This window comes from Suricata suricatta, chromosome 6 (assembly GCF_006229205.1).
Source record: "Suricata suricatta isolate VVHF042 chromosome 6, meerkat_22Aug2017_6uvM2_HiC, whole genome shotgun sequence".
In the NCBI taxonomy this organism is placed as follows: domain Eukaryota; kingdom Metazoa; phylum Chordata; class Mammalia; order Carnivora; family Herpestidae; genus Suricata; species Suricata suricatta.
The window spans coordinates 124,038,953-124,051,116 of record NC_043705.1 but is presented as its reverse complement, the minus strand read 5'-3'; the positions used below and the strand labels follow the sequence as shown (position 1 = coordinate 124,051,116).

Sequence of the window (12,164 nt, the reverse complement as noted above, 5' to 3'; positions counted from 1 at the left end):
AAGATGTTTAAGTAAGAAACTCTTGTAGTATAAAATGTGATAAACAACAACAACAACAACAACAACAACAACATTAGAGACTCACAAGCAACCTACTAACTATTTATGCATGTGGTCCTGAATCGAATCTGAAAACTAACTCACTTCAATTCAATTCAGTATATAGTAACTATGCATGTACATGACATCAGACACCAATTCAGGCATGGGGAATACAAGAAACAAAAGTAAGACTTCTGCTCTGAAAGAGCTACAATAACCACAATACGTGAAGTTAGTGTTCTACTAGGGACCTCGCATGCTTTGGAAAGAAGTAATTTTATTCCAAGTTTCCACATTGAATTTTACATGCTCTCCAAACATTTTAGGTATACAAGAAACTAGATTATAAAAAGAGAAATTACCTATTAATGCTTCAAAACAATTAGCCATTGCATGTCGAAGGTCTGATTCCCTACAAAGGTCAGGTCCATGAGCATAAAGCATAAAACGATCCAGTTCAAGTTTCTACAAAATTCAAAATGACAGTAAGAAAGAAAGAATTTGACAAAGTCGTAACTGTAACAACATCTGGGAGTAAGGAGTTATGCATACAAATTAACTGACCTTATGTCAATAAATTAAGAGAGTTTAGCTTGCCATTATTAGGAGTCCTTACTTATGGTTCAGGTCTGACTAATCTCAACCTTTCCCCAAGTAGGCTTATGAACTCTGATGGTTCAGAACTGATCAGATCTTTTGAATGCAGAGAACAAACTGAGGGCTGAGGAGGGAGGGGGATAGGGGGGTGATGGTCATGGAGGGGGGCACTTGTGAGGAAGAGCATTTGGTGTTATATGGAAACCAACTTGGTAATAAACTATTAAAAAAAAAAAAGAACTGATCAGATCTGAGTCTAATTCCAAGTTCAGACCAAGCACTGGAAAAAGCTGGAAAAAGACTATGCCATAAGACCATCACTCTTTGGGTCCACCCAACATGTCTGGAGACACAAATCCAACTCAAAGTTAACCTCTTTGTTTCCCAAGTTATGCGGTATTGATGTCTGTACTAGACAGAACAAGTTTTTATGTAGTAGAATCAATGGGGATACTCAGAAGATTTCAAAATGCCTTGTATCTCTAAATCTTTTTTTGTTGTTGTTGTTTTTAGTTTGGATTGAGGATTTCTGTGGCCCTTTATCTCTGTACTTGTGTTCCCTTTGGGAGGTCTCTGTACTCATCTTTCAGAAGGCTCAGTGAGATCTTCTAAGCAATGGGGTTGGATTTACCTTAAGGGCTCTTGGAATATTGTTTATAATATATTATCCTTCCTTATTTTATTTGGCCTCAGAAAAGTTTAGAACCCAATTTGTGGCCAAGATCTGGAAACTGTGTGGGACTTATCTGTGTATAGTAACTTCACTTCTGGCTTCATTTATTTTCCTGTCTTAACCATATTTTCTCTTTACTTTTAGTTCAGTACCAACTCATTCCTTACCCTATTGTATTATAAGATACAAATCAAATCCTTTTAGAACTAGACACAGTGTGAATGATTTTTTTAAATAAAACTCCTGAGACTGAATAAATGGAAATCACAATTCTTTCCATAAAAGGAGAAAAATACAAACACTGCATAAGCATGCAATAAATCTGTTTCCATTATCCTATAATTCAGTTCAATAAATTCTTACTAAGCAGGAACATGCTATGTTAGATGGAACAAGTGACAAGTCAATGAACCAACTAGGACAATAGGAATCTCATCAGTCCTCAGATAGGGTACTCAGATTTTGTGTGTCTCAGTGTGTATCTTAAAAACATCCATATCCATTTACGCTGGAAAAAGAGACAATAAAAACCAGACATGTGTGCTATCAGTATTCTGTACTGCTAGGAATTCATGAGTACAAAATATATTCAAATGAGTTTTGACTACCACAAACGCAACAGCAGAAAACACCTCTTTTAAAAAATTGATCCCTAAGTGCCAGAGCTTATGCTAGAATATGTAAATTTCATCTGTTACACAACTTCACTGGGAAAATCCAATTGTTTGCTAATCTCTGGAGCCCTGTTTGAGAATAGACTGCAAGCCATGTTTTATATTACAAACAACTATTAGGGAAGGCTATGAATTTTCCACCTTTTCATAATCCCTGCTCTACATCTTTACTTTTTCCCACAGGCGTTAGTGGAACTTTTAAAAAGGAAAGTGGTATTCAACTGGTGCATGTGTTAAAATGTTCATCTATCTGGAGAGTCGACCTGGGGCTTTCATTAGATTCTCAAAGATTCTCAGCAATCCTCTGTCAAGTACCTCCCTCCCAAATGGCTCAAACCACTGGTCTAGACAGAGGGCAAGGCCACCACTGCCTTCTGCTGAAGCAGATGAATGTTGAATGCTATAGAGTATCAGTACTTGGAGTGGAAGAAGATCATACAGAAAAGTGAAGGAAGAAACTGGCCAAATTAACTCATGGCTTTGTACATACTCAATGTATCACCTAACAGTTTCTGTGTTCCTACTATGGCAATTTTCCAAACTTTGTAATTATCCTCCCTACAACTGTTTGAAAAATAATAGTACAATCCATTATATCTTAAACTGAAAAAAATTGGCAGGGGGCTGATAACTACTTATTAATATTTATTTCCAGTGGACATTTATGTGCCCTATCAGGAAACATTTTGACAATTAAAACAACTAAACATTGAAGCAGTTTTACATAGGGTTGTAGAATTTCACTCATTGTGAAGCTGCTAAAAACAAGTTGGCATACCTGTTGCCAATATTCTTCATTAACGTGTCATTATTTACATTCTCAAATTCCATCACTATGATGATGATGTTACATAAAATTAAATAATGCGCTCTTGCTAACAAAAAACCACAGGCTAAAACTAACCATTTGAATATATTAAATGTCATGCCAAGATCAAATTAAGAACCAGCATAGGTTTTTTCTAGTCTTTTCTATCAAATTCTAATATTGATATCAAAATGAAGGAAAGGGGAGCCTGGGTGGCTCAGTCGGCTGAGCGTCCAGCTTTGGCTGAGGTCATGATCTCACAGTTTGTGGGTTCGAGCCCCGCATCGGGCTCTGTGCTGACAGCTAGCTCAGAGCCTGGAGCCTGCTTCAGATTCTGTGTCTCCCTCTCTCTCTGACCCTCCCCTGCTCTCTCTGTCTCTCAAAAATAAAAACAATAAATAAATATAAAAATAAATATAAAATATAAAATGAAGGAAAAAAACAGAAAAATAATTAAAACAAAAATCAAGAGAAACTCAAAAAAGCTTTTCCAGTGAATCACTGATTTGTGTTTGGAGATTTAAGAGCCACAGTTTTCCTTACTACTGAATAAACACACAGGTCTTTAAAATGTCATAATTTATAATGAAAACAGCGGTAGCAACAAAAAAACAACCAACTCCTACTAATTTATTTACCTGTTTCTGTGATTACTACAAACAGTGATTATGCCAAGTACTTTACAAAGTGAATTCTTAAAATTCAAATAATAATACTGGGGCACTTGGGTGGCTCAGATGGTTAACTGTTTGACATCGGCTCAGGTCATGATCTCACGGTGTGGTTCAAGTCCTGCATAGGGCTCTCCACTAATGGTGCAGAGCCTACTTGGCATTGTCTCTCATCATCTCTCTGTCTCTCAAAATAAATAAATAGACTTAAAAAAAAAACTGAAACAATCATTTCCTTTCTTACAACCACCCTGAGTGACAGGCATTGATGCCATCTCCATTTTACAGATGAGAAAGCAGAGGCTTGGAGGAGAGACGACAATCTGCCTGTGTCCCGGCCCCCTGGTTTTAAGAGGGGCGTGGACTGGAATCCTGATGGCCAATCCAAGCGCCTGTATTGGTTTGCTCTAATTTACTATCCTAACTAAGATACCATACAGAGACAGGAAGATAATATAAGATATTGATAAGATAGTATAAATAAGTAAAATGTCCACCTATGAATCTAACTTGAAAAGAGGCTGTGAGTCAAACAATGAAGTCAGTGTAGCTGGCTGGACAGCCTAAACCCTAAACCTTAATTACCGGGATTTGTGATATCTGGGGATTCTCAAAGATCTATAAGGTATCCCTTGTAGGTATAAATGGGCAGGCATATTCTATTCAAAGCTATAATGCTGCTTATTAGTGTAAATTAAAGACAAATGCAATACAGAAATATTACACTAAGGGAAAATACAAAATATTTCATTTCTTTTATTCTGTTCTTGTTCCTTTTCCCCAAATGTCCAACTCTGTTCACGCACATCTGTCAAAGTTCTCCTCTTCTGTTATCAAGTGACTTCACCATGGAGTTCATTAGCTGCTGGTGAACTCACAAAGGTAACAGAACTAATAAGATTGAATCTTTAAAACCCAAACAAAAAAATTCTTCCTGGTCTATAAAATATTAAAGTCTTAATATACCCTAAAGAGTTACTTATTCAAATGCAAAATTATGCATGGACTGACTTTTCCACAATGCATCGGATGTTTGACATACCTTTGCTAACATGGCAAGGTGCTGATTCTGAACAATGGCGGTCCGGTAAGTTGCTAATCCTCCTTCTTCCAGACTAGGAAACAAATAGTACAAATGGACACTGCAAAAAAAAAAAAAAAAAAAAAAAAAAGCACATAAATAAATATGCATCACAATCTTTTGTCTGTAGCTCCAAGTTATGAAAACAGGCCCGGTACACAATGTCTGCACAACAGATATCAGCTGCATTGAACTAAACTGAAGGGTTTGATTAAAAGTCTACGAAAGTTAAATAGGAAGCACATGAATGTCTGAATGTGCTAAAACCCAAACAGCACCGTTCACTCCTATTTTCACATTTACTTGTGTTAAAAGACTTCTCTGACAAATCTGATGACAACAAAGACCTGAACAGTTGGTCATGGACAGCTAAGAGCAAATCTATGTGAGACTCAGAAACGGACCTGGAAATAAATACCTTTGCTGGGGCTGCGTTATGAGTGGCCTCTGAAGACAAGCCTGGAAGCCCCAGGCAGGGCAGCAGTGGTGGCATATCCTCTTCAAGTACAACGGAGACAGGAACAGAACTGACACTGGCCATGCCCGAAGGAAAGCCAAAGGGCTGATGGCAAGTGCAGGGATTTGGAAGAATGCCATGTGGAAAGCCGGTATGGACCAAGACAGCAACTGCCTCTCCTAAATCACACCAGTTTTTAAGATCTGCTGTTGGTTGGGGCAGCTAAGCTTGTTTAGTCCCATTGTGTCCAGTGGAGAACAGGCTTGGAGAGCAGCCTTTCTGTCTCATTATGTCCTTCTTGGGAAAAGAAATGACCCTGAGAGAATTCAAGTAGCTCAAGATAGTTCCCAGAGAAGTATGTGTTGTCTCCCTTTAAAAGAGAGGCTATGTGCGCTTTCCTACCCCTACCACCAACACACACACACACACACACACGCCAAAATCTCGTCATTAAAATTACTTCCCTTTAGATCAGAAAGAATGAGAAATGGATTAAAGACAAATTCTAGAAAATGAAATGACGTTTTAAAATATCATCCCCTTCTCTACAAATTGAATATAAGCTCAGAAGCATTGAAACCAAGACAGGCTGATCTCTTGTGGTTGTAGCAACTTGAACATGAACTTGACAGGATGAAGACACTAGCCTTTCATCTTATAATCTTGTGCATTACAGCATCAGTGAGTACAAGTCATTAGGGCAAGAGCCACAGACATACGGCTTTCAAGCTCTTCGAAAGAGACAAAATACATGGTGTTTCAATCCTTTATTTTGATAATTACAAAGAAGGTAACAGAGTAAGTATGTCACTTATATATATAAATGTAATTATTGGGGGATAGCAGTAAAACTCCTTACCTGGTCAGAAATTCAACAACAGCGTCACCTAGGAACTCCAACCTTTCATTGTGATTAATCCTATTGACAAATTAAAAAGATAACTTAAAATAGCAAACATCTACATTCCCTCCTTCTCTTCTCAAAGCTCTTTTTGTAACTGAAACACCCCACCTTATTCTTCATAATCAAAGCACTGATCGCCATCGTAGTCAAAGTATGGAGCACCTATCAGGCAAGGGAGGGCTCATTCTATCCTACGCTGTACTTAAGGCCTCCCATGTCAGGGCTTCCGTCCCCTGGGAATCAGATTTAAAGTGAGGAGTTATCACCCTAACAACAGTCAGTCTTTCCACACTGCTAAAAGGTGAGTAAGAGAAAGGAGAATGCATTCTAAAGAGTCAGAACTGAGCACTGAAAAATCTGTTTGGTACAGTGTTCTAAGAACAGCTTCCACTTTAAACTTAACTTAGCATCTGAAGTCCTTCAAAAGAGGCCTAACCTACTTTTTAAAATCCCAGTATCCATTGCTATCCTCTCCCACCTAAGCTTTGGGTTCCTGCCCACAAACTGTGTGTTACTCTCTGAAAAGGGCATCCGCCCTAAAGCTTTCCACCATCTCTACCGTGCACTGAGCCTACTCATTCCTCAAAGTCTACCAAATGTTACTTCTCTATGAATCCTCGCCCAACTGCTCTCATCTAAATTAATACTTTCCCCTCAGTGCATACCACACTTTATTTACACCTTCATCATACAATGAAGGCACATCTCACAAGCTAAGTTCCCCATGTCCAAGTGTAAGGCTGAAATGACCAGGAAGGTAGTCCACAGAAAACCTCCCTCTGCCTCTCAAAAAGTCCAGCAAAGCCACCTTCCCTCAGTGCTAAAGCAGATCATTACCTCTGGTTGAGCAGAGATGTGACACGATCCGGTTTAGGTTTTTAAAAAGCCACCCTGGCTACTGTGAGAAGAACACATGCAGGGTGAAGAGCACTGAGGGGGGTAGTGTGACTGGTGAGACATGATGGAGGCAAGAAAAGAAAAGAAGGAAGGTCAGTACCTAGATTTTGGCTTCCATAGCTGGGTGAAAGGTGATGCCACTGACTATAAGGTAAAGACCGAAAGGAACAGATTTAGGCAGAAACAAGAGGGGCATCTGAAGCATGTTTACTTTGAAATATCCATGAAACATCCAAATGGAGCAATCCAGTATATATGAACCTACTGTTCACGGGCAAGAACGAAGCTGGTAACAAATCTTTAGGAGCAGTCAATGTTTAGACAGGATTTTGGTCAATGGAACCAGATGATACTACCTACGGAGAGAATGCAGCTAGGAAAGAAGAATCCCTGGACTGAGCTCAGGGGAGGGCCACACTTGAAGTCAAGCAGAAGGGGAACGACAGAGGAGAGGGGACTGGCTGGAGGGGTGGGAGGAAAAGGAGGCCAGTGTTATCTCCTGGCAAAAGGGAATAATTGTCAAGAAAGAAACAGATTCAGGTAAGATGCAAAGAGACCCCTGATGTGGTGCTGAGGACACTGTTAAGGCCACCAGGGGCAGATGGGTGGAGGGGGATAGGGAGGCATCTCTGTGAAACAGAGAAGACAAACCCGATTCGGATTAGAGTAGGCTGCAAACTAACATGTGTCTGAAGCTTCATACGGGAAGAACCCAGGTTCCTGTTTCAGGGCCAGCAGTGGACACAGAAAATGTGGGGACTGAGGGACTGTAACAATAGGAATCCAGACAGGATGGTGACAACAATGACAGGGAGAGGAGAGCACATCAAGCCCCTGGGGACCTGAGCAGTGAAGGCAAGGGACAGGCCTGGGCCTGAGCAGGATCTAGCCTCCCTGATTCCAGGGGCTTACTCATCTTCTGATACTGACCCTCATCTTCTTCAAAAATTCAATAGCTGACTATTAAGCCCAAACCTGCCTAGTTTTCAAGGCGATTCTTTATCTAGTACCACTGTAACCATCCATTTCACCTACTTTCAACAATTCATGACTCCAAGTTGACCAGACATACCACAGCTTCTCCCTTCCACGTGACCTCTCCCAAATCCCACTTGTTCTTAATGTCAGCTGGGGGCCTGGACGAACTGCTGGGGGTCCCAGGAGCACCCCTATCCCCAGGTGACTTAAGGATTTATCATTTAATTCATGACAAAATTATATATTATCTTTTATTGTTCTCTGCCTCATGTGTGCCAGTTTAGTTTCCTTATTTATTGTTCAGCTTTTGAGAGAGAGTGGGAATGTGAGTATGTGAGCACGTGCAGGAGAGAGGGGCAGAGTGGGAGGGGGAGAGAATCTTAAGTAGGCTCCATGCCCAGGGTGGAGCCCAACACGGGGCTCCGTCTCATGAGATCATGACCTGAACCAAAATCAAAAATCAGACACTTAACCGGCTAAGCCACCCAGAAGCCCCTGGTTTCCATATTTAAAGTCACCCTATAGTTTCAATACCTGTGGAAAACTAAAAAAAAAAAAAAAAAAAAACTTATTTATAAATTAAATGGCTCCTGGCTACCCAATCATCTACTTGGTAATTTGAGTTCAATTTTACATTACCTCACATCTCATAATTTAATTCTTCCACCCTGCCATGCCTCCACATTTTTTTTCAGTCCTCCACATTTAAAAATTTTAAAGGATAATTAAATGCAATAGGAGAAAACTAGAAAGATATGAGCAACAAAGATGTGATTCTGAACTTTCATTTCAACATATGGCCTTTATTTATGTGAAGAAGGTACTCTGGAAAGCAGTTAACAGCCAATAATGGAAAATGCAGGAAACAAAAAGAATAAACAATTTATAGCTATGATGAAGAATTCATAATAACTTAGAGAAAGAAAAAAAGAACAAGAGAGAAAGAAAGAAAAAAGAAAGAAAGGAAGTCCTCAAACATATTTTCCTTAGTCTTACCTACTTTATATTAGATTTTAGAAGACTTTGCTGCTACTCCACTAGCCAAGAATGACTAAACACTATATTTTAAAAGTGTGTTTTAGAAGCTACTCAATACTGTGATTTTGTTTTTTGTCAAATACACCAGAACTCCAGAAGTGTCTGTCATCATTCTCAGAGAGCGCATCAAGGAGTAGAGGCCCTAGTTAACATGGTAACAAGGCCTAAGACCTCTTGCTAACTTAATTTCATGAAACCTAATAAACTGTTCTCTTGAGAGAGGATGGGAACAGAGAAAGATATGTTGAGTTTTGAAAAAGAAAGAGATTGGAAAACAATTTGACAATAAAATACTATGGGAAAAAAAAAGAAAGATTAGTATTACCCTATTCTCTTCCAAGAGTCAGGAAAATGAGAGTAACATTTTCTGTGGTGGAGAGTTTATGTTTTTCCCAACAGTTCTAAGTACTGTACAGAAAATCTACTTAACATGGAAAGAAACCTGGGGTGCAGACAAACCATATCTGGATTGTCTTATGCTTTATTAAACAGTGAGACATCTAGAAAAAAAATAAGACATCTGGTCAAAGAATAATAGCTGCTTTGAGTCATATACTATTTGAATGAAGTCATACTGGCATAAATTTTACTTTGTTTTACAAACTTTCAGGACAAGAACTATGTCTAGGATTTTAATAACCACAAAGTTAGACTATTATTTAGTGTGTTAAAATACAAGGTCACAGTTTCAAACAGGTTTATTCAACAGTAAGAAGTCTGCCATCCACTAAATAATTTGCCCATATCCAGCATATGTTTCTCTGTATCTATACTGTGACTAAATGCTGGCAGCGAGCCACAAACAAAAATGGGGATTAAATCCCACTTCAGTTCATTATTATAACAGACAATTCCTAATCCAACAGTTTATCTCTAAAAAGTAAACAGGGCGAGTTGCTAGTCACTGTTGACTGCAGCGGCAAAGCTTTTGTTCCTTCTATTGTTTCTGCACTCTTTAATCACCCTCTTTATAAACGCTAGCTAGCTCCAAGAGATGTTTACTAAGCAATAAACACTCCATTTGTTTTTGAGAACTGAATCAGCAAAAGCATTATGAAATCTAGATTAAGTATACCATTTATATAACATTATTTGGTCTGAGGAATTCAAAGTACTTTATAAAATATAACGGCCTCCCTGTAACAGTAATTACTGTAAGGTGTCATTTACTTCATGGAAAACCATCTTGGGATGGGCCAAGTTCAAGGGTGACTACTATGGTGACGGTATGGACAATTTCTCACCTTTGCATTCCGGGCTTCAGTCAGTGATGTTACAGTAAAGTGAAACTAGAAGAGGTGCTAGAGATCAGCTGAACCCTCCCTCCAATTCAGGACTTTCTTGTATTCCTTACATCTACCTGAACACCTAGGGAGTAGGGAGGTCGGAGAGCTGCTGGATCTGAGACCCACTGGGTGTAGGGAACCCAGGGTAAGCATCTCTGGGATTTTACTTGAAATATTTAAGCCAGCAAATCTAGTGAGTAGAATTCACGTATACTCAAGCATGTTTTACTGTCTTTAATGCAAGATACTCAGGCATAATTAATTGAAACTTTGAAACTTTGTAACTACCATTTCTTTAAACACAGAGACATTAATAAATAGTCCATACCTGTCTCATTGTTGGTCCAATAGATTCTTAAACATTATGTCTACCAATGACTCTACGAATCAAAAACAAAATAAAACAAGGCAGCTCATTTTTCTTTTCTTTTTGAGAGAGCGTAAGCAAATGGAGGGATAGAGAGAGAGGAACAGAGGATCTGAAGCGGGCTCTGTGTGAACACCAGCGAGCTCAACGTGGGGCTTGAACTCACGAGCCACAGTGAGATCATGACCTGAGCCGGTTGGACACTCAACCAACTTGGCACCCAGGTGCCCCATGGTAGCTCATTTTTCCATCAACAGTCTTCTTGTCCCTCTTTTCTAAAGGTCTTACTGATAAAACATGAATGACTCGAATGCCACCAAAAGGTTAATCCTTCAGAGACCCTTTCTGTGGTAATATTTCATTGCAATTTACAGAAGTTAAATATAATTATACAACTGAGATTTATGTGGTTAAACAGTGACACTTCAAAAATTAAGGGTGGCATATTCACGTGAGATGATGCTATCATAAGAGTTAATTATTTTATGGCTTTGTTAGGCAGACAGATTCTTATTTAAGTCTTCATGCCTTTTTGTAAATCCTAGCTAATGTCAAATGAGATTAAGTAAGATACTAACCTGCCATTTAAACTTCTGCTGATGGCTCTGACCATGACCCTTATCATCAAGTTTCCCTACTTCTAGAGAAATGTAAACAATAACCTGAGAGGAAAGTATTATCATGAATGGCATTCTTTCTTTAATACGTATTTTCTGAGCTTCTGCTCTAACATAAGGCACTAGTTGCAAAAAAAAAAAAAAAAAGAGGAAAAAAAAGAAAGAGAAAAAAGAAAAAAGAAGAAAGAAGAAAGAAAAAGAGTATAACCAAAGACCTTCAAAATGCTTACAGAAAAGAAAATAAGTCCATAACACAGGGTTCCAGGGCATCCCAGGGGGAGCTGTACAGTGACTGTGGGTGTTTGAGGAAGGGAAAGGGTATACCTGATAGCACAGTAAGTATCTCGGTCTTACTGGTGTGTAGGTGGCCACAGGGAAAGGAAAGATGTGCCTAGAAGACTGGCCTGGGGCCAGATCACAGGGGCTGGGATTGCCAGGTGGGAAGGTTCAGACTTATCCGGTAGGTGATGAGATGTCACTTGAAGTTTTCAAGCAGGTTACAGCTGACAACTAGAATTGAGGTGAACACCTGGGTGGCTCAATTAAGTGTCCACCTCTTGATTTCAGTTCAGGTCAAGATCTCATGGTTTGTGAGATCAAGACCCACGTCAGGCTCTGTGCTGAGAATGCAGAGCCTGCTTGGGATTCTCTCTCTCTCTCTCTGTTCCCCTTCTCTCTCTGTCCCTGCCCATTTGCATGTGCTCTCTCTCACCCTCTCTGTCTCTCTCAAAATAAATAAGCATATAAAAAATACTAGAAGTGAGGCTCCAGAAACAGCTAGGGGACTGCATGCAGAGGCAGTACAAGGGCAGAAGGGACATGTAGTCACTAACTGCAGTGCAGGACAGACAGGGGTGGGAGGAGTGGTTTCAAGGAGGACGAGGAGAATTTGATCAAGAGCCCCTCCCCTCACCCTTCTCTCCTGCTTGTCCTGCTTCTCCACATTCCTAGTTCCATTAGTACCTCACTCATTACCTCTTTCCTTTTTCAAGTCTGAAGTTCTGAGCAAGCTTGCTTGGGAGGAGATACAATCACTGACACTTGTAATTTGATAGTTTTTAAAATTTATTTATT

At 39.5% G+C, this 12,164-nt stretch overlaps 1 protein-coding gene across 6 annotated transcripts in view; it reads right to left on the bottom strand.

Moving 5' to 3' along the window:
* The window catches only part of DROSHA (drosha ribonuclease III), a 126,558-nt gene that overhangs the window by 32,547 nt on the left and 81,847 nt on the right, over positions 1-12,164 (bottom strand). For all 6 annotated transcript variants that reach the window (XM_029941047.1, XM_029941050.1, XM_029941053.1 and 3 more), the window contains 3 exons: positions 5,863-5,922; positions 4,508-4,607; positions 405-507 (listed from right to left, as the gene is read on the bottom strand). In XM_029941047.1, the coding sequence (XP_029796907.1) occupies positions 405-507; positions 4,508-4,607; positions 5,863-5,922 (263 nt within the window). The remainder of the gene's footprint in view (positions 1-404; positions 508-4,507; positions 4,608-5,862; positions 5,923-12,164) is intronic.